Below are 23929 nucleotides of genomic sequence, written 5' to 3' on the forward strand. Positions count from 1 at the left end.
AGACATACTGCGTATTTTTTCTAATTATTTTATGCATAATAAAATTAAAGCTTCTTTCCAGAAGCAGGGTGGCATTTATTCTCGAGAGTTGGGAGCCAAAAGGGCTTTTCCAGTCTAAGAACATTAGATTTTGCGTTTCAGTGCTATTGCTGAAAGGTAAAACGTCAAACTATAACCGCTACTACAGGCATACAGAGAGAGAGGCAAAGATGACTACAGTATTTATTCCATAGATCTGTTGAGACACCCAGACAGTTCTCTGATGGGCTCAATTACTAAGAGGTGAAGACAAAAAAATATTTGTTCTTAATAAAATGCACATGAGTAGAAAGAAATCTTTCAACCAAAAAAATGGAAATCACTAGGCAAGATGCAAATTCTTGTAATGAATTTTCAGCATGGGAGCTGTATCTATGAAGTTGTTTCTCTCATTCACCTTAACCACACCAAAAATACAGTCAAGATTTATTGGCATCTAAGGGCCAAAAAGCAAAAGTTCCTACAGGCAGCCTTACACAGTGCCATAAAAATACAAGGCTTTTTAATCTACCTCCAAGAACCTAAAGTTAAAAAGTAGGACCACACAAAGCCTGAATTTCAACCTTTTGATATCCATAGACAGCAGGGTGTTAATAAGGTACATTATAGTACTTCATGTTTTACAGACTTTAAATTTGCCTGGAGTTTTTGATGTTTAAATAAAAAAAGGAAAAACTGTAGAGTGCTACACAGACTACCAGAAGAGCCAGTAGCACAGCTCTTTTTATTCTGCATCTGTCTCAGTTCCCATATGGTAGGCATATCAATTTCTTGTTATCCTCTTATTTATTATGTATGATCTGCTCATTACTTTCCAACTTATCCTCCCAATTCCATGCAGGCTACATTTCATCCAGCTGTTACATTCTGTCATAACCTAAGGCCAGTAGCAATTCATGGCAGGAATCCTTTTATTTTTCCACAAAGCATTTAGCACAGACAGCTTTAATGCTTGGTTGAGACTTCAGGTAGGTACTGTAATAAATTGCTATTCTAACACTTTTCCATTTTGCACTGTTTTGAAAAGGTCATAATTCATGACCTTTCTGGTCTTCGTTATTTCTTTCCAATAGCAGAAAGTATTTAATAACAGCTAATAACCATTTTACCCATCACACAACTTTCTACGGATGGTTCTGCTTGAGAGAATGGCTTCTGTCATTGAGAAAATACATCATGCAAGTGGATTTTGCTAGAATTCAAAATTACGTGCAGTGTAAAATGATTTATGACCTTCGATTCTCTACACGGCTTTGAATCCAACCTACCTTAAAAGCAAGTTTTTCTCACCTTTTGCTCGGTGGCACTTAAAGCAAAACTGAGATTATCAAGTGCAGGATTCCTTAGTGTAGGTGACAGACAATATGTTGTGAAGGCATCCTTAACTCTGCCTCCTGCTCCAGCTTAGTCTTGAACTTGAATCTCAGTGACTATCAAGACACACTAGTGCTGGTACAGCCAAACACCATGCTACTCAAGCAGTTCTTCTTGTGGCAGCAGGCCCATTAACATATCTCATTTAGGCATATATTTTTAGAATACTTTATGTTACCTTTCAATTTTTAATAAAACCTAAACCGTAACTCAGTGAGTCTCACCTCCTTTTACAAAATGTCACTGTTGTTTTGAGAGTTCTTACTTGACACTTTGATCTGAAAAAAGTTTTCCTATTTGGTCTTAGAGACAGGATTAGAAGCCAGGGACTCCAACTGCTAATCCTTCCTATTACAGACCAGCTACAATGCTTTGCAGCATTATATTTAAACAAGCAATTAACTTTTTCTGTACAAAGATGAGGCAAACTCCATAACTTGACCATAGACTTCTGAGGTCTTGAGATGAAGAACTAAGAATTTAAATCTTAACCTCAGGCACTTAATTACTGCAATACTGGCATAAAACCTTGCTTAGGTATTTAACTAAAAAAGAAACATCTTCATAACTCACCCTGCTATACGAGTCCAGAGCAGGATATTATTCAAGCTGCACAGATAGTCTGCAAGTTAATGATCTTTTAAGTTAATCATACATTTAATGTCCGATTAAGCCACTGTTTCAGAATTCTAACATAACAAAATCATATTATAACACACTAATAGTTATTTTTATAACAACAACCTGGCAAATGTAAGGGCAGGCAGGTCAAATAGCACTCTCATTCTTTAAGTGTAATAGCTAAATTCAAACAGGCCTATTTACCATCCACAGCTTCAAAACTAGCTTCAAAGAAAATAATTATCTAACATTGTTAGATACAGATGTACTTGACCTTTAGCACTAACACTGTGTAATTAAAAAATATGAAGACTCAGCAACAGCAAACATGTGTTTCTGGTTTGTAGTATTACTGTCAATCCATTGTTTTTAAAAAATTCTCTGGGTCAGAGTGGTATGTCCCATCCAGATCTAGAAAAGAAAAAAATCCACGTGATTTCCCCAGCAGTAATTTAGTTTCACAGGAGTTCTGCAAACTAGGAATACCCAAGCAAAGCTCAAAAGTAACTTGGCAAACAGTTGCTACCTAGCCTCAATTAGTGCATTAAATGGTAATAAGATTTCCTCTGCTGGCACTTTCCCTTGTACACCTCAACGTGGCTATTTCCCTTGTACACCTCAACAGCATTGGTCAAGTCCCAGTAGATTTCACTGATGAAATATGCAAGTTTCACAGCTCTGGGGGAAACAAAAAACCCCAAACTCATCCTTACAGAATAAGCAACATTCATAGTCCCTTGCGTTAGCTCATATTCAAACAGTAGTTTGCAAAAAGAAGAGCTCATTTTTGTGTTATGGCCAGTTGTATAAGCTGGAGTCGATTTGACACTTAGTATTTCCTCAAGAGGAAGTGCACTAGCAAGTGCATGACGTCAGTACCAGGTGCAAGTACTCCTGCATTTCGGGCTGTAGCCTATATGCTGAAAGAAAAGTAAAATGCTTACAGACACATGCCTTTAAGGCTAACTCTATTCTGTCCTTGCATCCTAAAGACAAAATAATCAGTTGGAAACTTTTAATAGGGATCTCTTGAATCCTTAAGTAAACATGCACTGAAGAATTCTGACAAAACAGAGCCCACTCTTGTAGCTTTCATTTAACATGCCACTTCAGAAGTCACCTACTTCTCATGTCAAGTCAGTACTCTGCTGTCCGACCTCTCAGTTCTTCTAGATTTGACTTCCAGAGGCAGACAAAGCCTGCCACATAACCTCCACATGCTACAGCAGCTGATATATAGCCTGACTCCTGATCATCGTACATTACTGCCATACCTAGTGCTTCCATACCAAAATAAAGACATTTAAGCAACAGTTTGTCCACTCTGAATCAAGAATTGGTGCAAATTACTAGTGCCTCACCTCCATACTGCCCAAAATACACAGCTAGCTGCCTATGCAGCTTTGAAGCCATCAGCTCCTTGCATAAAGAGAATGTAGCAACAAGCTATACTAATGCAAGGAGCAGGCTCTTCACCATGCAGCATTTCCAGAACACTATCTGTTACGGCAGGCATAATTTAACCGCTGCAATTTATTTCAAGTGTCCGCTTAGAGGAAAAGAAACACATAGTTAATTCATAGGCAAGTGACTCGTGTCCTATTACAAATATCCCCCAAACTCCCACACTTCAAAACACCTAGAGACTTGGGGAATCGATAGAAAGGGTCTTTAAAACATTTTCCAGAGTCTTCCCACATCCAAGGCTTCAGAGGCTCTTAGTATTTGAAGTATTAATGGAAGTGTTCCATACAATTCCCTGTGCACAGATCTAAAAATAGCTATGGACACAGTAGTAATTTTTTGCCTATATTTGCAGGCCCCTTATTTCCCTCTCAGGAACCACTACTTCCCATTAATGCTGATAATTTTTTTTTTAAATAGGAACTATTACAACATTAGAAATGCTTTCAACAGTGTAGTGAACATCAATAATAATTAAAATTGAATTGATACTCCAGTGATGGATCATGAATATATTCTGCATATTAAGAATAACTGCATTGTAACAGATGACTTTTGCAGCCTCCTTGGATGTCCATACCCTTTTCTGTATCAAGAAGGGTGGGTATCTGTAAGTACAAGCCAGAAGCTACTCTGGCTGCATGTGAGTAACTTCCCACAGTTGCCTTAACTGCGAATAGGCTTTGGAATTCACAGTAAATAGCCTCATCAATCCTGAAGAGATGAGAATATGATTTGTACCATAGGAGAAGTTCAGGAGTTCTTGAAATACATAGTTACAGGCTAGAAAGACTTGGTATTTTGAAGGGAAGCAGTAAGAATCATTCAAATAAAGATACTGCTTTGTCTAAGATTAGTCAGGATAGTGATTTAAAAACAAAACTAAAAAACATTGTGCATGTTTAAAAAACCTGATAAAACAACATCAATTTTGATTTACGAATTGGTGAAGCCAGATGACAGACTTCTCAGATCTGCTCAGTTAGCCTAAACTCTGTAACAGAGCTAGTGTACAATACATATCTTTTCTGACCATGACAAAAGTGTAATTTTCTTGCCTGACAAGCCCTGTTTGTCCCATCTTCACCCACAACAACATGAAGCACACCAAGTTGCAAGAAGTCAAAGTACCATCTAACCTCACTTCAGTTTGATTGTTCTGGACACATTAAAACAAAAGTGAAGGTGCATTCTCCCACTACAGACCTGGGAGGAAAGGGGGGGGGGGAAGGGCAAAACCACCCAACAAAACAGAACGCACCTGACCAAAGCAATTCCTGCATTGGCCTTAGTCTCCATGGTTTGTGACATAAAAAGAAACATCATTTACAGATGTAAAAAAGCTCGCAGATACATGCACCTGAATTACCAAATATACCCAAATCCTTGTTATTAGGCTCGAACTGAAGATGCTTCCACCCTTTCAGCAAAATCATGTTTGAAATCCCTTGGAGAGTCCTTTCTCCAAGAAGCCATTCGAAATAGAATTTGTCTCCACCTGCTGGCAACAAAGAATTAACATCCAGTTGCCCAAACTACCACAGGCAACCTCAAAAGAACAAATGTTACAGGACATTGAGACACGTAAGTGCATTCCTTTCTAACATAAAGACAAAAAATGGGGTAGGATAATGAGGGCAAGGGAGAAGAGAGAAAAATCACATACTGATTACAAAAGAATTCCTATTCTAGTAGTTAAAATTGAGGACAGAGATGTGACAATGTAACCAACATACAATGAAGCTTTTGTCCCCAAACTACTTGGCTTGCATACAAGTAACAGAGGAACTTGGGTCGGTGGGAACAGGCTGGGGCAGGGGAAGAGAGAGAGGCTGATGTTTGTGAAAAGAAAGTGAAATTGGTTAGTCTGCTTTAAGAAAGACAGTGAAGAAAAAAAGCACCCTGCTATTGTAGAATCCACCCCCTCACTTCTGAAATGCTCAAAGACCCAGACAGGGATTTACAACCAGCACTTCTAGGCCCTGAACATGAAGCAGAAAACACTCAAATGCCCAGAGGCAGCTTCCGTGGTCCCGAGAAGCAGCTTTCAGATTGTATAGGGTTATGGTCAGAGCCATTTTCTTTCAGCAAGTTTGTTACTGCTGAGTCAATCATTAAGCTTAGCATTACAGGCCATAGGAAGACACCTGTACACTGCAATTTTCAGCTCTAGTTAACCAACATTTTTTATTTTTAAACAAAGTCACACAACTTCCTGGAGAAATATACAGAGGTCAAAAGCAGACCAATATAATCTTACAGCTTAGAAGCCAAAATAATAACAATAATAAAAAAAGAGGTGGTGTTCAGTTGACTGTAAGACTAGGGTGACCAAAAAAACCCCTTGCTCAGCACTTGTATTTATTTCAAACACTGTTGAGAAGTATTCAGAAAGATCATAGTAATGTAAAGCTTCAAAGTTTTGGCGATGATTTAAAAACTATTATAATGATTATAAATTGTATTCAAACCAAGCATATTCCATTTAATAGCTGACTGACTTAGTAAGAAAGGGAGTGCTGATGCAGAGGTTTTCTTTAGCCTTAGTTAAAATCAGTTCAGAAAAGATTTATTTTCTCAGAGTCTGCTATATCTGGCTTCTATTTATTTACATTAATCTATATCCAGCAAGGGTTTAAACTAAATGAAGGTATGGGTTTATACATATCATATGCAATTATAAATAAGGCAGCTCCTTAAACTACCTGCTTTCTTTCAAGTTTTGCAGTTTTTAACTTTTTTTTTTTTTTAAAAAAAACAACCAAGGAATTATACTGCTGCTAATCCCTGTGTACTCAGAGAATCAGACTTCTGCTGAACCTAGAAACAAGGCATGGAAACTTGAACTTGTTCAGGTTAATGTGTTAATAATTTCTTTAGTGATCAATCCAGAAGTAGCATTTGTATGCTTGAGAACAATCTACTACATTTAAAAAAAACTTCTATGCAGCAAGCGCTTTTTGTTTGTAATTGAGGTACTTCGTAAACTCCTGGTAATGCAGCCTACACAGTAAAATAACAGCACCCAGGATTTTCAAGTTGTTAGTGCCACAGATAGAGATGAACTGGGACCAAGTTACATAGTACTTATATAACACACCGCATCGCTGCACTACTATTAACAGTTCTGGTGACTGCAGCAGTTCCAGTTGCCCCAGTAACATCTGAACAGGTTGTATGAATGCCATCCAAAAAGACGCATGACAGACATACACCATGATGCTGAAGATGACAGCATATTAAGGATCACTTGCGTGCCTGTGGGCTCGGTTTTTGTGGGGCTTTTTTATTTTTTGGTATTTCCTGTTTAATCCTCAGAGCCAGAGAATGCAGAGGTAGGTCTACCAGTCTTGGAATGCTATTTATTCAAGATGGACTTCTTTTTTCCCCCATTTGATGCAATTTCATTGCTAACCAGTACAGGAATGAACCTCCCACATAATCCCAATCTGAATCTCCACCTAGAAACAAGACCAATGCTTGATCATAGCATTTCCCAGAACTAAAAAAAAATTCTTAACAGGCTGTCGATGCAATTATTGCTTATTATACTGGATTCTCTTAGTAGTTGTCTCATGTTAAATTCAAGTTCCCTGTGGCCTCAGCCATCTTTTTATTCCACATTTGAACAGTGCTTAGAACAGCGAAGTCTTAGTCTGTGCCTACAGATGCTAGGAATTATGGAACAATTAACCTGTCTTCTCTCCCCCCTGTATATCACCCTCCTCACCCCCCAATCCTCAGTGCTGTTAACACAGAAACCGTTACATTTTTAGCCTAAGGAAATGAGATTTATACAACCATCCTGTGACAGTTTTACCTAGCCATTTTATTTATTCTTTAGTCATTTACCAGTCTCAAGATACTTCAGAGACAGATTTCAAAGATATGCAACAAAAAGACTCAAATAGGCATCTTAACAGTGGAGACAGATGAGCATCTACGGGCTGCAACATGAGTTTAACTAGTATTAGACACTGGGAAACCCACACAGAGGAGCAGCATGAGGAAGCAAACGCGAATTTCACTACTGAATTTCTCTAGTTTTCCTTCAGCTGTATTACATTCCTCTGTAAGGTTCTAAGGGAGACTATACAAAGCCGTATATCAGATATATATAGATATATCATCTACCTAACTCCTCCAATTAAACACTGGTAACATATCCAGGCATGAAGAATTTTAACTTTTTTTTTGAGTTTGTTTTTGTTTTTTAAGAAAAGCTAAATGCAGTTTGGGGGCAGAACACGCAAAACAGACCTCTACCTGCAGACTTAAGCATAATTAAACGTATCTCTGTGATTTTAACATATTATTAGAACAATTAGGAAATCTTCCCATGTCATTTTACAAGAACTACTAACCATGGTACTAGATTGCATGGATCAGTACCTTCTTTCACTGAACAGAGAAGAAAAAAGAGAAAGAAAACATCTCCATTTTGTACACAGGAAGAAAAAGGAGTGGATTATGAACAGCTGTTAGAAACATATCCCATACAAGAAGTGCAGCTATTTTGGCACAAGAGCACGAAAATGTAATAACAAGAAAGCAAGGAAGATAGCACATTTTTACGCTCACTGTCATCTTTCAGTTGCTTATCCAAGTTTCACTTGCAGATGTCAGGATGAAAAGAAACAGTCAAATAGCAGCAGCCGGAATGGGTGTTGCATTCACTTCAAAAGATCAGCATGCAGGAATAGTTTGCCAGTATCAATATAGTGCAAGCTGGCAGGACTGGAAAGTTACAAATTAAGTGTGCCTTCATCAGTGACCTACTATGAACAGACCTACTGAGCTGCTAAAATATTTTTAGTTCAACCAATTCCTGCCTTTTTTGGTTCCTCTTGCTCTTCCAGTTTATCCAGTCGAGCACTTTTCCACTCCCTCTTACTGCCATGTAGTTTTTCAAGTTTGGCTCCAATTACCACTTGTTTCTGCTGCTGAAGTGCTCAGATTTACAGCGTTAACAACAAACGGCTCCTATGATAGCTAAATCTTGCACGCAGCAAGCAATCTTTCAACTGAGGAGAGATTTATACAGCAGGGAACTTTTTCTCCTCCCACCATGAAGATGGATGTACTCACCAGCTGATACTCGCTCCGACGGCTGAAGGCTTCCTTGATTCCTGAATCCCTCCACAGCGCACCCAGTGCTGGTACATAGAGCTGGAAGGTGGCAGGCTCTATGGGCATTCCAGCTTTGTTTTCAAAAGCCATCAAAAACATCCCATGTTTCTCATTCTCGGTGTACTGCCAAGGGATCCCCAGTTTGTCCCGTGCATCAACCAGAACCCTGCAGCCCTAAAGAATGATTCAGATAAGAAAGTCAGTGATAAAAAGATTAAAATGTAAAAGGTAAAAGAACAAGGACTCAGAGGTACTTGAAGCTTCTTTTTTTTTTTGGGGGTGTGTGTGTGTGTTGGTTTGTTTGTTTGGTTGGTTTTTTTATATATAATATTCTGCTGAGACAGGAAAGAAACATAAACATTGTTTATTGTAACATCTCCAGCAGAAATAAGATAGAAACAGCTTGCTTGTGTAAGCAGCTTAGCCATAATATATTTCTCCAGGTGGAAAAAAATTCTTGCAGCAACAGCTAGTTGTGACAAGCACTACTACCAACAGATAATCAAAGTAAACATCAAATGTGTACGAAAAGTATCTGAGAAATAATGTATGATCCTCATAGTTGTAGTTTTAAAAGTAACACCATGCCTGAAACCCGTATTCTTCCATCTTTTTTGTTCCCTTTGTGTTTTAGATACCAAAAAGAACATACTAGCTTTCTCAAGCATTAGATCAGAAGAGCACTAAAAAAAAAAAACCAAAAAAACCCCACCCTAAAAAAATAAAATAAAAAATACTATTGAAAGAATATATTCTGGTGAAGCAAATTACATTGAGCATCCAGAACTGAGGAAACTTGGTAACTTTCAGTGCTCTATGCATCCACCAATTAGTTAAATGTTTAGGTAAAAAAGATAGCAATAACAAACCAGTAAGATCCGAAAAACATGTTGCTGTAAAGCACGATTTTGACACAATATACATGGCTGCTATACAACACAGCTATCCAACTTTATAGATTCCTTGAAAATTTGCTGTACATGAGCATCTTCCATTGAGACATTTCCATTCAGATGGTTACCTCCAGCAGGAAAGCCCAGCGGCAAGAGGACTGAAGGCACTGCATAGATTTCAAGCTATTAAGCTCAGTAAAGCAGGTGCTGTTTTCCATCAGCATCAGCTTACTTTTTGAACTAGCCACACATTTGCTAAGAAGTCACGACAAGTAGGTTTTGGTACTCAATATCTAGAAAAAAAAATCTGGAAGTAAAGTCAACTAGTTCTCAAATTTAACTCAGGATTACTGACACTGCTTAATTTCACATTTTGCAGGTTTTATGGAAACTTAATTTCACAGGCAACAAGCCAAACACATGAGATTAAGTAACTCTGAAACCTCAGTCTTGAATCTAACTATACCTATATTAAATAATTTCAACTGGCCAATAGTTATTTCCCAAGAGTAAGTACCATTATAATTATGGATAGACCTGTTAATGGTGGCTTAGTATCTTCAAGTATCATCTAATTCACAAGTAAAATCTGTGGGACATATTAAACTACTTCTCATTGTGTTGATCTTTTAGTTTTACAGTTTAAGCTAATTAATAGAAAAAAGAAAAATTGAAGTTCTGTTTCCATAGCTATTCACATGAACCTTAACATTATTGCACCGATTTTTTTTTTGCATACTTTTAAGCTATCAAGACTGCACATATGTTTTCTTAACACTTGAACCTTTCACCTCTCCAGACATTTAACAGCACCACACAAGAACAGTAACTTTCTCAATGGAAATTAAGATTGGAGAGGGAAGTGAGAGGCAACTTCGTGCGAGTGCTGCAGAAGAGGAACTCAAAGTGAAGCATTGCTGTTGTCACTATGCAACAGCGTTCCTGAAGTGCAGTTTCCAAAAATGTAAATATTTATGATTCTCTAGTGATTGTTACTTTCTTTTTATAAAGTAGAGAATATATCTCCACAATACCATGACAAGACTAAAATTAAATATAGCTGTACAAACTGCTGCTTTTAATTCCAGACATAACTATTTAGTAACTGTCACATAGACCAAAAGCCAACTGTAATTCCTAGTTACAGAGTTTATCCCTTTATTAACAGAAGTCTTTAGATCTGCATTATTTGAACAGTGTTAACAAATGTAAGCATGGAGGAAAAAAAAACACTTACAAGGTTCTGCCTCTGAACTGCAGATGCCCGCATGACGTCTCACAACCTCAGGCACTTTTGCAAACCCATCACTTGCACAAAACACCATCCTGGCCGCCATTCAAAGGCAGTGTCAGCTCCCCCCTACCCCCAGATGAGAACTTTGGAGATTTCTCCAAAGCATTGTGGTAACCCAGACCAGTGGGACACTGCTATTTCTAGGCATTTAGCACCAGGTTTGTTTCTGTTCAGTGAGACAAAGTGTTTATGAACAGAAATGGTTAAGCAGTGCTGTATGTCAGAGGTTGATCACCATCTTCCCACAGCGACTGACAGAGCTCCCAGCCCACAGAGGCCAGCTCTGACCTTTCACCTGCTTGGGCTCCAGCTCCCTGCAACCATCTCCCCCAGCTGCTCAGCTTGGCTTTTCTACCTTACAGCTTTCGGACTGATTTAACTCTTACCCATCTCACAGCTATCGCAGTCCCTTCAGGGCATCTCAAAAGGAAGGACCATAAGATCACACAATTCCAGTTCAGAGACAGTGGCACTGGGACCTCAGCCTCGGTGCCTTTCCCCACATTGTTGCTCTGCCTTTTCCTGCTGCCAGTGAAGATACGGAAGATCCCGAGAGACAGTTCTTAAGGAAAGTTTCATCAATTGTTCGGAGAAACCCACAGAACAGAGTTTCAATCAAGGGTGCAGAGACTGCTCCAGTCCCAGAATAGTCACTTATATGCTGGCTGCTGCTCCTTGGAAATGAGAGTTTGAATGTCCCTGGGGCAAGACAGGGAACCAAACTCTGGCCTCACAGACCCTATGTGAGTGCATTAACTACCGCAGGCTCATGGGCAGCTTGTAGCATCAGCACCTTCCTCTGACCGTGTAAGAAACAGAAATGGTTGCCACCAAATCACATACAGAGCTTGATCTGGGACTGAGTGGCAGGTTCCAATGTAGAGACCAGTGGTGCTAGCACTGACAGAACAGACGTCTATAGACACACACAGAAGGTCAATTTTAAACACTGAATGAAGAACACAAAAAATAAGAAAGGGGTTAGCAAGAATGCTGTCCTAAACAGACCCACAGGAACAGCACCTCTCAAAATCAGAATCTGTAGAACACACCAGATTTGCGATATACATGAGGAGTAAAAGCAAAACAGCTAGCATTTCTTCCACCCAAGTCTTAGCAGTTAAAAGTTTTTGTGACTCAGCAAGATGTCCAGTAAAGTGAATCTAAACTTAACATTTCTCCATCTCTGCCAAACAGTTCCATAAATGCTACAAGCAGATGTCAGAAAGATGAGGATAAGCAGAGAACTTGCCAAATTTAGATCCCATGTTTTGCTATTCTCGCATTTCAGAGTTACTGGTTACACAATTTTTTGCAGCCACAACGAACATTTGATAATCCTTGCCCGACTAACCTGCAGAACAAATTACCACAGGAAAGGTCTTCTCTTTCCAGAAAGACATTCAGAACACTTTCCATACCTCTTTGCTCCAAAAAGACCATCATGTGAGACGCCACAGTCACTTTTATCTATCTATATAGTTAAATCTGCTTGCAAGTTTATACATACTGTTGAAGCCCTGAAGTAAATATTTCATTTAGAAGGTTAAATTTAATTAAAATTCCTAGAATTTCCATTTATTATAGAATGAATGGAATAGTTCAATATATTTAATAAAGCACATTTATCAAAACTGAACTTGGATACAGACACCACTGCTACCAATAAGAAAAAAAAACAGCAAACAAGTCTTATTACAGGTACAACAGTCCCTCCCAAGCACTAACTATGAAGTTAACACCAGACTTTCAATTGTGGTGCTCATTTCACAGGAAACCTTCCCAACAGTGATATGACAGCTTTTCTACTACCATAAAAAAAAAGTCAATTCACTCTTTCATTCAGAAGACTGAATACTGTCAATTACCATTCCGTTTTCAAATTTGGCATATACAAAAAAACCCTGTGACAACAACTTTTGATATGAACTGTTCAGAAATTTATTTCAACAGATCTAAATCTTTTGTGCTGCAAGCAAAGCAGTACCCAGAATAAGTGAAGAGGAAAAGAATTAAATTCCACAGATAACAGTAGTGTCAGGCATTAGAAGATGGCAAAACAGCAGCATACTGGAAGCACCAGTCAGGGAGGAAAAAATAGGAAGTTCTCTGTTCCATTCCTTTCCTAATAATTTTTAACATAATCAAGTCACTGTATAAAACCCCAGCATGCACAAAACCTGAATGGAAATAGGGTAGAACAAAAAAAGGCATTACAAGTGTGTCATGTGTGATCTAACTCATGAAAGACCATAGGTCACACAGAAGAAAACACTATATGGATCTAGAAGTCCACAGTTTTGAAATAAAGTAACGATATACCCAAAATATGCAAAACTACAAACCACTTGCAGAAAGCGAGTAGACAAAAGACTATTCTTTCCTTGCCCCTTGCTACACAAGTACAAGTGGTATAGCAGCACAGTTATTAAACAGAAGATTAAACTAAAAGAAGGGGTTTTCCTATACACCCCCAGTCAGACAAACTCATTTACGTCAGATGTTGGCCAAAAGTATAAAGCATGGACTCAAAAAGCAACTAAGACAAATTGGTGGAAGAGAGGTTCAAAGAGGACTATTCGATTACATTCCAGATGCAACTCCTGGCTCAAGAAGTTTCCGAAACCAAAGGCTGCCAATAACTGGAAGAGTATACCAAAGTATCACATTGCCTGTTCTTGTACCCGTTTTTGGTTGTGGGATTTTTTTTTTTTTTTGTCAGAGACAAAGCGCTAAATCCTTGGCCTGACAGAGCCCAGCTGTTAGGTACTAAGCAGACTGTTTGCTACTCACCAGCAGGATGAAGGTTTTATGAGCATTTGCACAAATGCTCATTACTGGGACTGGCTCAAATATATTTTTTCTCCTTTACTTTTGAAAGTGTTCTAGCTTTTAAAAAAATTCAGACTGTCTTGTATTTTTAAGTAATAATTAAATGATTTTGTGAGAATTATTAGAAAGGTTATGACCAGCTACTGTCACTTGAAGCCAGTGATGCTTGCCAGTACATGAAAAAAAGTGTTGTAGTATTTAAAAAGCAGCTTGATTTAAGAATATCTTACATCAGCAGTTACACTACTACATAACAACAACAAAAAAAATCATTCATGTTTTAAATTATTCACGTACTCCAGTGCTTGAAATATTAGTTATCCTTAAAATCTCACACCTTTCGCCAGATGGACCAACTCAAGAGGCCAAGTGAACTCACCACAGTTAAGCACCACACACACAATGGATTGGGGGGCACTCATTCAGGAGCAAGGACAGGTTCTTCCATATGCAAATCAACAGTCAAGCGATCAGAAGTTTTGATTATTCTAGCCAAGTGCCTAGAGAGAACTTGTAAAACTATCTAGAGTTTGTATACAAATAGAAAAAGTATCTGGTGCATTTTCTTGGAAGAAAGAATAATTTTAAGGAACTACTAGTATGAGATCACAGATGACAAAGTAACTGTTAGAAATGAAATACTGTAGCAGCTACTTTATAAGCTTTTACCACTAATACACTGTGCAACCTCATACAAAAGCCCTAGATCTCCAGCATCCACATATCACTTACGGAAATCATTGCTGTGGGAGAAGCGCTGATCACTGATGAATACTTGATCAGGGGACTCCAAGTCACAGCTAATAGACAATACTGTCTTCTCCTATGGCTGTAAACTAACATGCACACTGCAGGCAACAGGGAGATTCAAATGTGTTTCCTACCGTGTGTTTTAACTCACTGTTGTTGACAAGCAACTGGCAAAGCCTGGGGATCACAATTCGCAAGACCAATATAAACCTGAGCTAATGCCAAAAGGAACATTCTCATCTTAGCAAGATATTTCTAATGCACCCTTTGAGCCAGTGGAACAGTACAATGTGATGCAACTATATGAACACTGGTACAGCTGTACCAAAAAACTACATCTCCATGATCACTGGTGCCAATACAAGAAAAACCTGAATCCCATTGATAGGACTGGACTTCTCAGCAGTAAAGCCTACTGGCAAGTAAAGAAAGATGATAAAATGTAACCTACATGTATTTTTAGAAAATATCTGAACCTTCTAAAGACAACATTCTCAAATACAATTTTTAAAAATAAAGCTGTCAGTGTTTGCAAATATAGCTGTAAGCACTTTTTTTGAATTGGTTTGGAACACTGGAAAGAAGGTGACCTACTACTAACAAACTAATAGCAAGATGATCAGATTTTTAGAGCGCACTATTGTAAAAGCATTAATGGTGTTTTTATTTGATTTATGTCCTTGGAATGTTATTGCCAAGCAGCAGCCAAGAACCCAATGTCATTAAGGATAAGGTTTCGAATTACAGAGCAATCAGCCTAACAATTACGCACCATCAAAAGGGGCATCTGTCCTGGTAGTGTAGATTCACAATCTCTTGTCTGATAGGTTTGTCATTTGTCTGAGCCCACAATGTGATCCAGTGAGCAAACGTCACCAAAATAATTTATATGAAAAGTGGTTTCCACCACCTATATTAGCTTGCTGTAAGGTGAGATAGACACAAGGGTAGGGGTGGGAGCAGCACCAGTTCGCCCAGTCAGGCAACAGAAAGCCTCACCAGTTATGTACATATTTTCACCATTCACATATTCCAGTACCACCCAGGTGAGAGCACGGTAAGCACTAAAGATGACCTACCTTCCAGCCCAACATACAAATAAAAATGGGAACAAAGGGGAAGTGTCATTTACTTAGTCCACACGATCACAAACATTAAGAAACATTTGGATTAGCCACTGAATCTCTGAACTGGGAGCAGCAGCAATGTCTGCTTGCCTGGAAACTCTGAAGAGAATCCTTGTTTTTGACTGAATCCAGCAAAACGACAAATGCAGCAGAAGAAAAATACTGTCACTGCAAGCTTTACTTGCAACTAGGCACAAAGTAGAGATGATGCCCTTAAAAGGTGAGAACTGGTGCTGGACTTTGAAAAAAGTTCCAAGTTAATGCTTTCAGAATTACATTACTTGGTTTCTCCCTTTCCTGAGACCATCACACTAGTATTTAGTTCATGATTAGTTCATGCTTTCAATAGAACAGAAGCAGGATCTGCAGTTCCAGAAGTACCCCCACCAGGCTTTGCAAGACCCTGTCACGCTGCCCTCACAAACACACTGCCACAGTACCCAGCAGACCTGCTCAGACAGAAGGGAAGGGTAGAGAGGGAGGGGCCTTCAACCTGACCCCCGCAAGGGTGAAGAAAACCCATGCAAGTGAAGGAAACTCATTTGGAAACTCTACAGTCTCCAATTCCTTCTTCTCTTGTTTTCATTTGTATTGAACATACTTTTTCAAACAATGTGTACTAGTTTGCCTTTGCTCTGAAGTTTTCTTGTAAACAGTTAGTAGCACAACTCGCTAATTTTTTTGCCAATACTGTTTCCAGGTTAATTATGAAAATCTATGTATTTTCAACTCACTGAATATAACGTAAGCTCCCAAATTTAGTCACTCAAGTGACTAAACTTTTGTCTGGAACACATCAAAGTATGTGTCTACAGTCTCCAGGGACTAAAACTTGTTCTGCAATACTAATGACTACATCACAAGAACACTGTGAGCTCCATTTTGGAACAACAGGGAATATTTATCACTTACTATTGACCATTACTCCTCTTCCACTATCCACCACTATGAAGGCAGATTGCTCTCTCCTGGTCCAACCAGATGACACCCCAAATTCAAAGAGACCACCAGAACTGATGGAATTTATATTTAAGACACAGAAAATTATCAACTGCAAGTCAGTAAGAGTTTCATTGGTTAAACAAACCTGTAACAGGAAGATCAAGAAGACTCATAAGGGCATTTTTTTTTTCTACGTAATTTTGTGAACATAATTTTTCATATTAAAATAACCACTACATGATAAAAGCACAGAGCAAAGATAGTCAGATTTAAATACCAGTTCTATCACAGAACTTTAGCACTTGTATGCTAAATTTAACAGAAAAATCGCCTTATTAGCCACAGTTCCTACAGAGTATTCTCCTTGTCATTCCTTTCAAAAGAAGCTGTCCCAGCGGAAATAAGATTGACACTGTCCTGGGACCAACTACTCCAGTACAGCTAGACCCCAACTCTGAAGTAACAGATTAAGTGCCACTATCGTCACCTCCTAATGGGTTACCAAATTCATTTGCCTGTAAACCCAAGGAAATGTAGAGTCAAATCAATTTAAAGAGTAACTAGCGTTCTAGAGTTTACATAACGGAAAGACGTATTCCCCCTTCATCTGCAGGCTACTAAAGGAATTATGCTTGCACTATAAATGACTAGGTAATTTGATCACTTAAAGCATAGCTCCTAGCTAAACTGAGGAATAGTCTTTTTTCCCACTTCCCAGAGATTGTATCTGTACCTGACTCAAACCTGCAAGTTGCAGATGAGTTTTCTTGTTTTGTTTTTCAACGATACAGGATACAACTACCTTACAGTCAGAGACCATAAACACAACATAAGCCCCTTCAGGGTATACAGAGTACCTGTAACAACGAAGCAGCAGCAGTCTAGGCTTAGTATTGGTTGCAGAAGTCCGAAGTTGTTCTTAAAATGGGACTTCAGCACAGGCTACTCATTTTGCCCACTTCACTGTCACTCATATTTAACTCATCAAGGAGAAATGCTCTTGGATATGCTCAAGGGTATTGCAACTGCACTCAAAAGTCCAAAAGATATATCCTCAGGGAGTTTTCATGTCCAAAATCTTTGGTTTTTTTCCCCCACTTAGAGCCCACAAACGAAGTTACACATCATTTCCTGAGTTGTCCTTTCCCTCGCAATTCCAGGCTTTTCAATTCCTTAGTCAACCATCACAATTCAGGCCACACGCAAGAAAACACTCACAGATGTATTGAAACCTTGAGCTGGCCTTCTAATTTTCAACATAGAAACTAACATTACCAAAAAACTCATTAGATTATACTTCAGGCTTTTAAAAGACAATTTTTTCCTCTCTTCAGATTGAAATCTCCCAAACAAGCTGGTGCAAGTACAACTCTGGTGCTTGTACATTAGTTATTTTCTTATGCAGCTAAACTGGGTTTTTTCAAGTAGCCATGGTATTCTCATAGTTGAAACAACAACAACAAAAATTTAGACAAGGAACATCAGAGCCACAATTCATCAAGCATCTAAGCTCTTTTAACTGTTATCAAAGGAAGCAAGTAGAGTAGCAAGACCAACCAATCTGTTTTGGAAGGTATTAACAAGATTCATTCAGCTACAGTTTGAAGGCATCAAAATGCTCATGTAACACTACCAGCCATTTCTTAGATTTGAAACAAGGTACACAGAAGTTTTCCAAGTTTCTCTGTATATCCCAAGAGTCACCTTAAAATTCATGCTGCAGCAGCTAGCCCTGTCCTATCCACTTTCCTTTTCCAGGTGGGTGTGCTAAAGTCGTGAAGCCTGTGTACTCATACCAGAACATTAACACTACTGCTTTTCAATTCAATCACCAAGAAGTTCCAAAAAGTTACTTTGAAACTTAGCCTCGATTAACAAGCAAAACCCTAGTTAACCGATGACTATTTACCTTAAACCAAAGCAAAACTAATGTATTTGAAGACCGTCCCACAAATGCCAGAAAAAGCTAGCAAGGCCCTGAACCATCACCTGTACTAAATGGAAAAGTAAATTCTGTATCATAGATTTATTTCGTTCCAGCATTTTGTTTCTAACCAGGATTTCCCCTAAGTGGGGGTGAGAAATGGAGAGAACAGAGTGAGGAAAGAACTCAGCATTGAGAAGATATTAGAAACACGAGAAGCTGAAAACTCAAAGTGGAAGCTACAGTAACATTAATTCATACTTAGCACTGTTATTTTCAAAGAGGTTTCAGGTTCTGTTATCTGAATCTGTTTGTTCTTTCTCCGTAAGCTGTATAGACTGCCTAAATACTACTGCAATAAGTACTTCAGAAATATCAAGCACTATTGAGAGAGTAGGAAACCTCCTCCTGCAGAGCGAAGTTTAGTCATGGCTGGAAAACGAAAATTGACCATTTAATCCCAGAGATTTACACTGCATTTCTAACTCAGATCTCAGTGATGTAGAAGCTTAACAGAACCATTGTTTGACCATGCTGAGAACTGTGTGGAAAAGGGGCTAAGGTTGCTGCAGCTGTACTTTACGACGTCAAACAGATTTATATGCTATTCAATAGGATCATTATCACTTCACAATGTCCACATATCGTTATTATAAAAATTCATCCTATTCATCTTTTCTTGTAAGTTATGTGCATGGTGATCTCTGCTCCACTTAGTCTTAATGGGTGATCACTCTAGTCTGAACTTCCTGAAAAGCAAAAAGCACCTGTAGTCTAAACACTTTATTATACAAAGAACAGCAGTAAGGTTCACTTGACAATTTACGTCATTAAAGAAGCAAAATAAATTTACCTGAAACATTGTGTTTTGAAAGCCCTGTAGTTCTATCTTGGTATTTGATTTCATCTTCCTGATGATTATGGCAGAGTATCATGGTGTTATCAGGTTTCTTTCAGATGAGTAACATGCAAACAGAATATCTACTGCCTTCTCCCTACACTCCAGTCTCGGACCTCCTTCCCACCAGAAAACTCATTTAGTTCCCTTCGTTTGCTTTCCCTCCTTCTGCCTACTCTTCCCACAGCAACCACTCTCAAGCCATTCCCCAAAACCTACAGGTGAACAGTAAATTGTATTCTTATATGCTAGAGCCATCTCTGCGATCCGGAGGAATAAAAGAAGGAAGAGTCTCACATATGCTGTCCAAGTACCTAGAAGGGCAGCCTAACCTAACACTCCCAAAACATGATCTGCAAGGACAAAAGGGCTATCTGTTGAACCATGTTAACTCATTTGAAAAATACTTCCAAATTTTAGTTTAGGAGGCTTAAAAAGGTGTTCAACTGACAACAGTCCAAGAAGTGTTGTTAACTACCAGTCTTGAAGTCAGAACTGACTGCTACCTTGAGGACCTGGATTCCACTCTAAGTTCTACAAATGTGCCCAAAGCCATCCAGCAGACAAGTGTTTCAAGTGCATAACTCAGCCTCCCCTACTACAAGATGGAGACACTTTCCTTTCCAAAGCACACTAAAGTCCTACTGCTACAAGTTTTACACCTGCTGCATACATAAAAATATCACAACATTTTACTACAACTAGTATTGCTTAGACAACTTAAAGAGGAGTCTCAGATTTTTTTCCTTTTTCACAAACTGCTTACTTAAAAGCCTCTGCTACTATTTAAATCAGTAGCAGTAACAAATAAATCACTAGAGTACTAAAATAAGCATTAAGACCTCTACAATAAGACTTCTTATTTCTAGATGTATAGATATTTAAAAAACAAGAAAAGCAAAGCCACTTGTAACACTCTCTTTGCTTGCATAACTACAAGGAAAGGTAAGTTTCTGAGCTTCAACTTTCTTGCAGTTAAATGGGATGCTGCAAACCTGAAAATGGATGAAAAAAAAAGAAAATTAGCCAACAATTTTCCTGTTCACTAACAGAAGCAAAAGCTCATCATGATACACTGGCATTCTTGCAAGCCAATGACAAGGGTCACCGTATGCACGCACACAGCGTGCATATGCACAAAGTGCATGTAGAGCTTTTATTTAAAAACAAATCTAAAATTTCAGAGGTAACTTGTTATTCTTAACTTGCAGTTCCATTTCCTTTAATTTTCTATGAAATCTCACGGCGCCTCACAAATTCACACCCACGTAAGAACAGAGACATTCCTACAGGAAAATATAGGTGGGAAACTAGCAGGTTTTTAGAGCACGATTACGAAAACGAAGAGATATATATTCTTAAGCAAGCTTTTTATGCATCTTCAGGTATTTTCTGAAATACAATCACTTCTACCTGCACAGGGCATCAAAGCTTCTTTCCCAGAAAGAAACAGTTTTTGTCAAGGCTGATTTTCTTTAACTGTCTGTAGGCCAAAGGCACTGTGAGCTCTACCAGTAGCCTTTAGATTCTCCCATCACTAGAGAAATACACTACCAGCACTATAAAGCCTGCACACAGATTCAACAAAAACTTCTTACAAAGGCACTAAACCAAAGTTATTACCATTTCAGCGCTATTCTTGGTAACATCCCACACTACTCAACTCTAAGGGCCTATGCCCCTCCATTTCTAAAGATGTACAAGTAACAACCACTTGCAGTCACAACATCTGTAAGAAGATTAATTTCTCATCCTATATCAAAGGCACACGGCCGAGGCAAGGAAATCCCTCTGCGTATCTTCCAAATTTGAAGTTTCTCCCATTCCGACTTTGAGGATGCTCTCGTAATGTTTTTTTTCCAGAACGAAGGCCACACCTATATCCTCTTTCCTCTGAGTTTCCACAAAGCTCTTCTCAATCGCCTTCGCAGGGAAGTTTCCTTTGAGCTTTTTTTTTTTCAGCCAGGCCTTCTGACGGCCAGCGCTGGAACGGCAGGGAGCCTGGCCTCCCGCGGCCCGCCAGGCTGTCGCACAAAAGGTACACGCCTTCCCGAACACCTGCCCCGCGGAACCCCCTGCCCCGACCGGCCGGCGCATCCAAGGCGCGGCGCAGAAAGCCCGGGGGAGCGGCCGCCGCCGCCCCGGCCGAGCTCACATCCTTTTCCGACGGCGATTTTGGGCACGGCCCAAACTCCCACAACTGCGGGCTATGTCGGCGCCGGCCTCCATCCCCGGCCGCCCCGGCTGCTGCGGGCGAAGGCGACTGTAACCGCCGCTCCCCCCCACTCCCGGCCCGGGCCCCCGACCGCCCCTCACCTTGAGGATGTTCTCGTAGATGGTGGCCCGGAACTCCAGCAGCGCCTTCTGGTCGAACTCGCGGCCGTGGATGATCCGCATCTGCTTGAGGAAAGTGGACTTGCCGCTCTCACCGGCGCCCAGCAACAGGATCTTGACCAGGCGGCGCACGGCCCGCCGCTCCCGGGCCAGCATCGCGTCGATCTCCCGGCTCCGCCGCCGCGCCTCCCGCTCCGCATCGCGGCTCCGCTCCTTGCCCTCCCGCCGCGGCTGCTCCCCGGCGCGGCCCGTGGCCTCGGCCGGCAGCAGGCAGCGGCTCAGGGTGCGCACCACGCCGGACATGGCGGCTGCGGGACGGCAGGAGCGCTCACAACGCCGCGGAGACCCCAGCCAGCTCCGCCAGCATCGGGCGGAGGCCACCGAGACGCTGGGACCCGGGAGGAGGAGGAGCACCAGCCGCAGCCGGGGGCTAAGGGCCGGGACCGCCCATTCCCCTTCTCCCGGCTCGGCTGAGCGACGCTACGGAGGGAGGGGAGGAGGGGTGCGGCCGGGGGCGGCCAGCCGGCCGGGGGGAGGGGTGGCGGCGGCGGCGGGGCGCGGCTCGCAGGCCCTGCCCGGGGAGGGGGCACCGCCACCCCGCTCCTCTTCGAGCGCCGAGGGGGCGCCGGGGGGTCGGCGAGCGGCGGGAAGACGCTCCCGAGCTCTCGGCCCGGGTTCAGCCAGCGGCCGCCTCCGGTACCGCTGAGGCGCAGTGGGGCGGGGGAACGAGGAGCCCCCGGCCCCCTCAACCAGGGAGCGCCGCCACCGCCTGCCGAGGGAGGCGCCCGCCCGGCTCTCCCGCCCCGCTAATGCTGCATTTCATTGGGCGACAGGCGTGTCGGTCAACGCCTCCCTCTTCCAATTGGAGAAGCCGGCAGGCGGGGCGGGGGTAAGCGGGCAACAGAACTCAAGGCAAGGCAGGGCGGGGGCGGGACGAGCCCCAGCGGCCAGAGGGCGGCCCCGAGCGCGGGAGAGGGCGGGCCCGCCGCGCGGGGCGTGACGTCACGTCACGTCACGTAGCGTCGTGTCCCGAGCCGTTGGCGGGAGGTGGTCGCTGAGGCGGCGGCAGCGGTGGCGGGCGGGCGGTGCTGGTACTGAGGAAAAAACCGAGCCGGTGCGGGTTATTTCACACCGCAGCGCTTCAAAAACTGTAAAAGACATGCAGTGATATAAAGAAACGCGTCGTCGCTGGCATCATCCAATGAGTACGTGCAGTCAGGGCACTTCAGCGTCGGTGGGGTCTTATTAAGCCAGTTTTAAAAACCTCATGAGGATTTGTGTCTGCAGCCGCCCCGGGGAGCTGCTGCCAGGCGGCTCTAGCTTGTACCTATACAGGGGGCAGCCGACTCCCAGCCCCTGCCTGGAGAGCAGCGAGGGGCCTGTGTCCTCCACTAAAGCATGTCCTGGTTCTCTGCATGAAATTTGTTTTCTTGATTGACGTCAGGTATAACTCCTTGTAAAGCGTATTGAAACAATTAGTGCTGGGCTGATGATGAGACAGGGATTAAAGTATCAAAGCACACATCTGAAAGAAAATCCCCTCAGTCTCCTGATGAGGTGCTGGAGGTGAAAAAAGAAAATGTTTTCGGAAGCAGCAGGTATGTGGTCACCTAGCAGTGGCTGGAATCCCAGACCTTCTGGCTGCAAAATGAAATGATAAAAGACAGGTGTGTGTCCTCAGTTCTATGAGGTTATATGGTCCTTTCTGTATTACTTCTTTTTGTCTGTGCTTCCAATTATGTATGTCATAAACATCTAATCCAGTTTAAGCCTCAGATAATTTATCCCACTCCAGGCCTGTGCCAAACACAGGGGCAAGGGACACAAATACAGAGCTGAGGGAAGCTACTAAAATGACTGGGATTTCGTAGAAAGTTAAGCATGTTAGGAAGCCTTAAGACATCCCAAGAGATCAGGGAGTCACAGAACAAAACCAAAAGCAATTCCTTTCATGGAAGTGAGAATTTTGAGTAAGTATTAATCACTGAGATGCTGTTGTCAACACTTTCCAAAGAGCAAGTCTTTTTCTTCTTAGTGAGAAGAGACACCTAAAAACACCTTTAGTATTTCAGAAGTCAAGAGGAGAACAGAACAAGGGTCTTAGTCGTAAGCCATTCACTACAGCACAGAACCTTTCCAGAGAAAGATATTTTCTCTTTCAGGATTTTATCCTTCAGATTGTAGTTTGAGGCTCAACAGCAGGTCATTCAATGTATAAAATACTGCTGTAATTCACGAGTTTCCCCACTTGATGTCATAGTTGCACCACAAGAAGCCAGTCAGAACAGTGGGATGATGAAGAAATCA

At 41.2% G+C, this 23929-nt stretch overlaps 1 protein-coding gene across 1 annotated transcript in view; it reads right to left on the minus strand.

Moving 5' to 3' along the window:
• The window catches only part of GNA12 (G protein subunit alpha 12), a 44405-nt gene extending 22309 nt beyond the window's left edge, over window positions 1–22096 (minus strand). Inside the window, exons 1-2 of the mRNA XM_056334303.1 lie at window positions 21605–22096; window positions 8587–8802 (exon numbers count right to left, since the gene is read on the minus strand). Of these exons, the coding sequence (XP_056190278.1) occupies window positions 8587–8802; window positions 21605–21925 (537 nt within the window). The 5' untranslated portion in view covers window positions 21926–22096. The remainder of the gene's footprint in view (window positions 1–8586; window positions 8803–21604) is intronic.
• Window positions 22097–23929: the final 1833 nt, after the last annotated feature.

Source organism: Falco biarmicus, chromosome 4, assembly GCF_023638135.1.
Source record: "Falco biarmicus isolate bFalBia1 chromosome 4, bFalBia1.pri, whole genome shotgun sequence".
Taxonomy (NCBI): domain Eukaryota; kingdom Metazoa; phylum Chordata; class Aves; order Falconiformes; family Falconidae; genus Falco; species Falco biarmicus.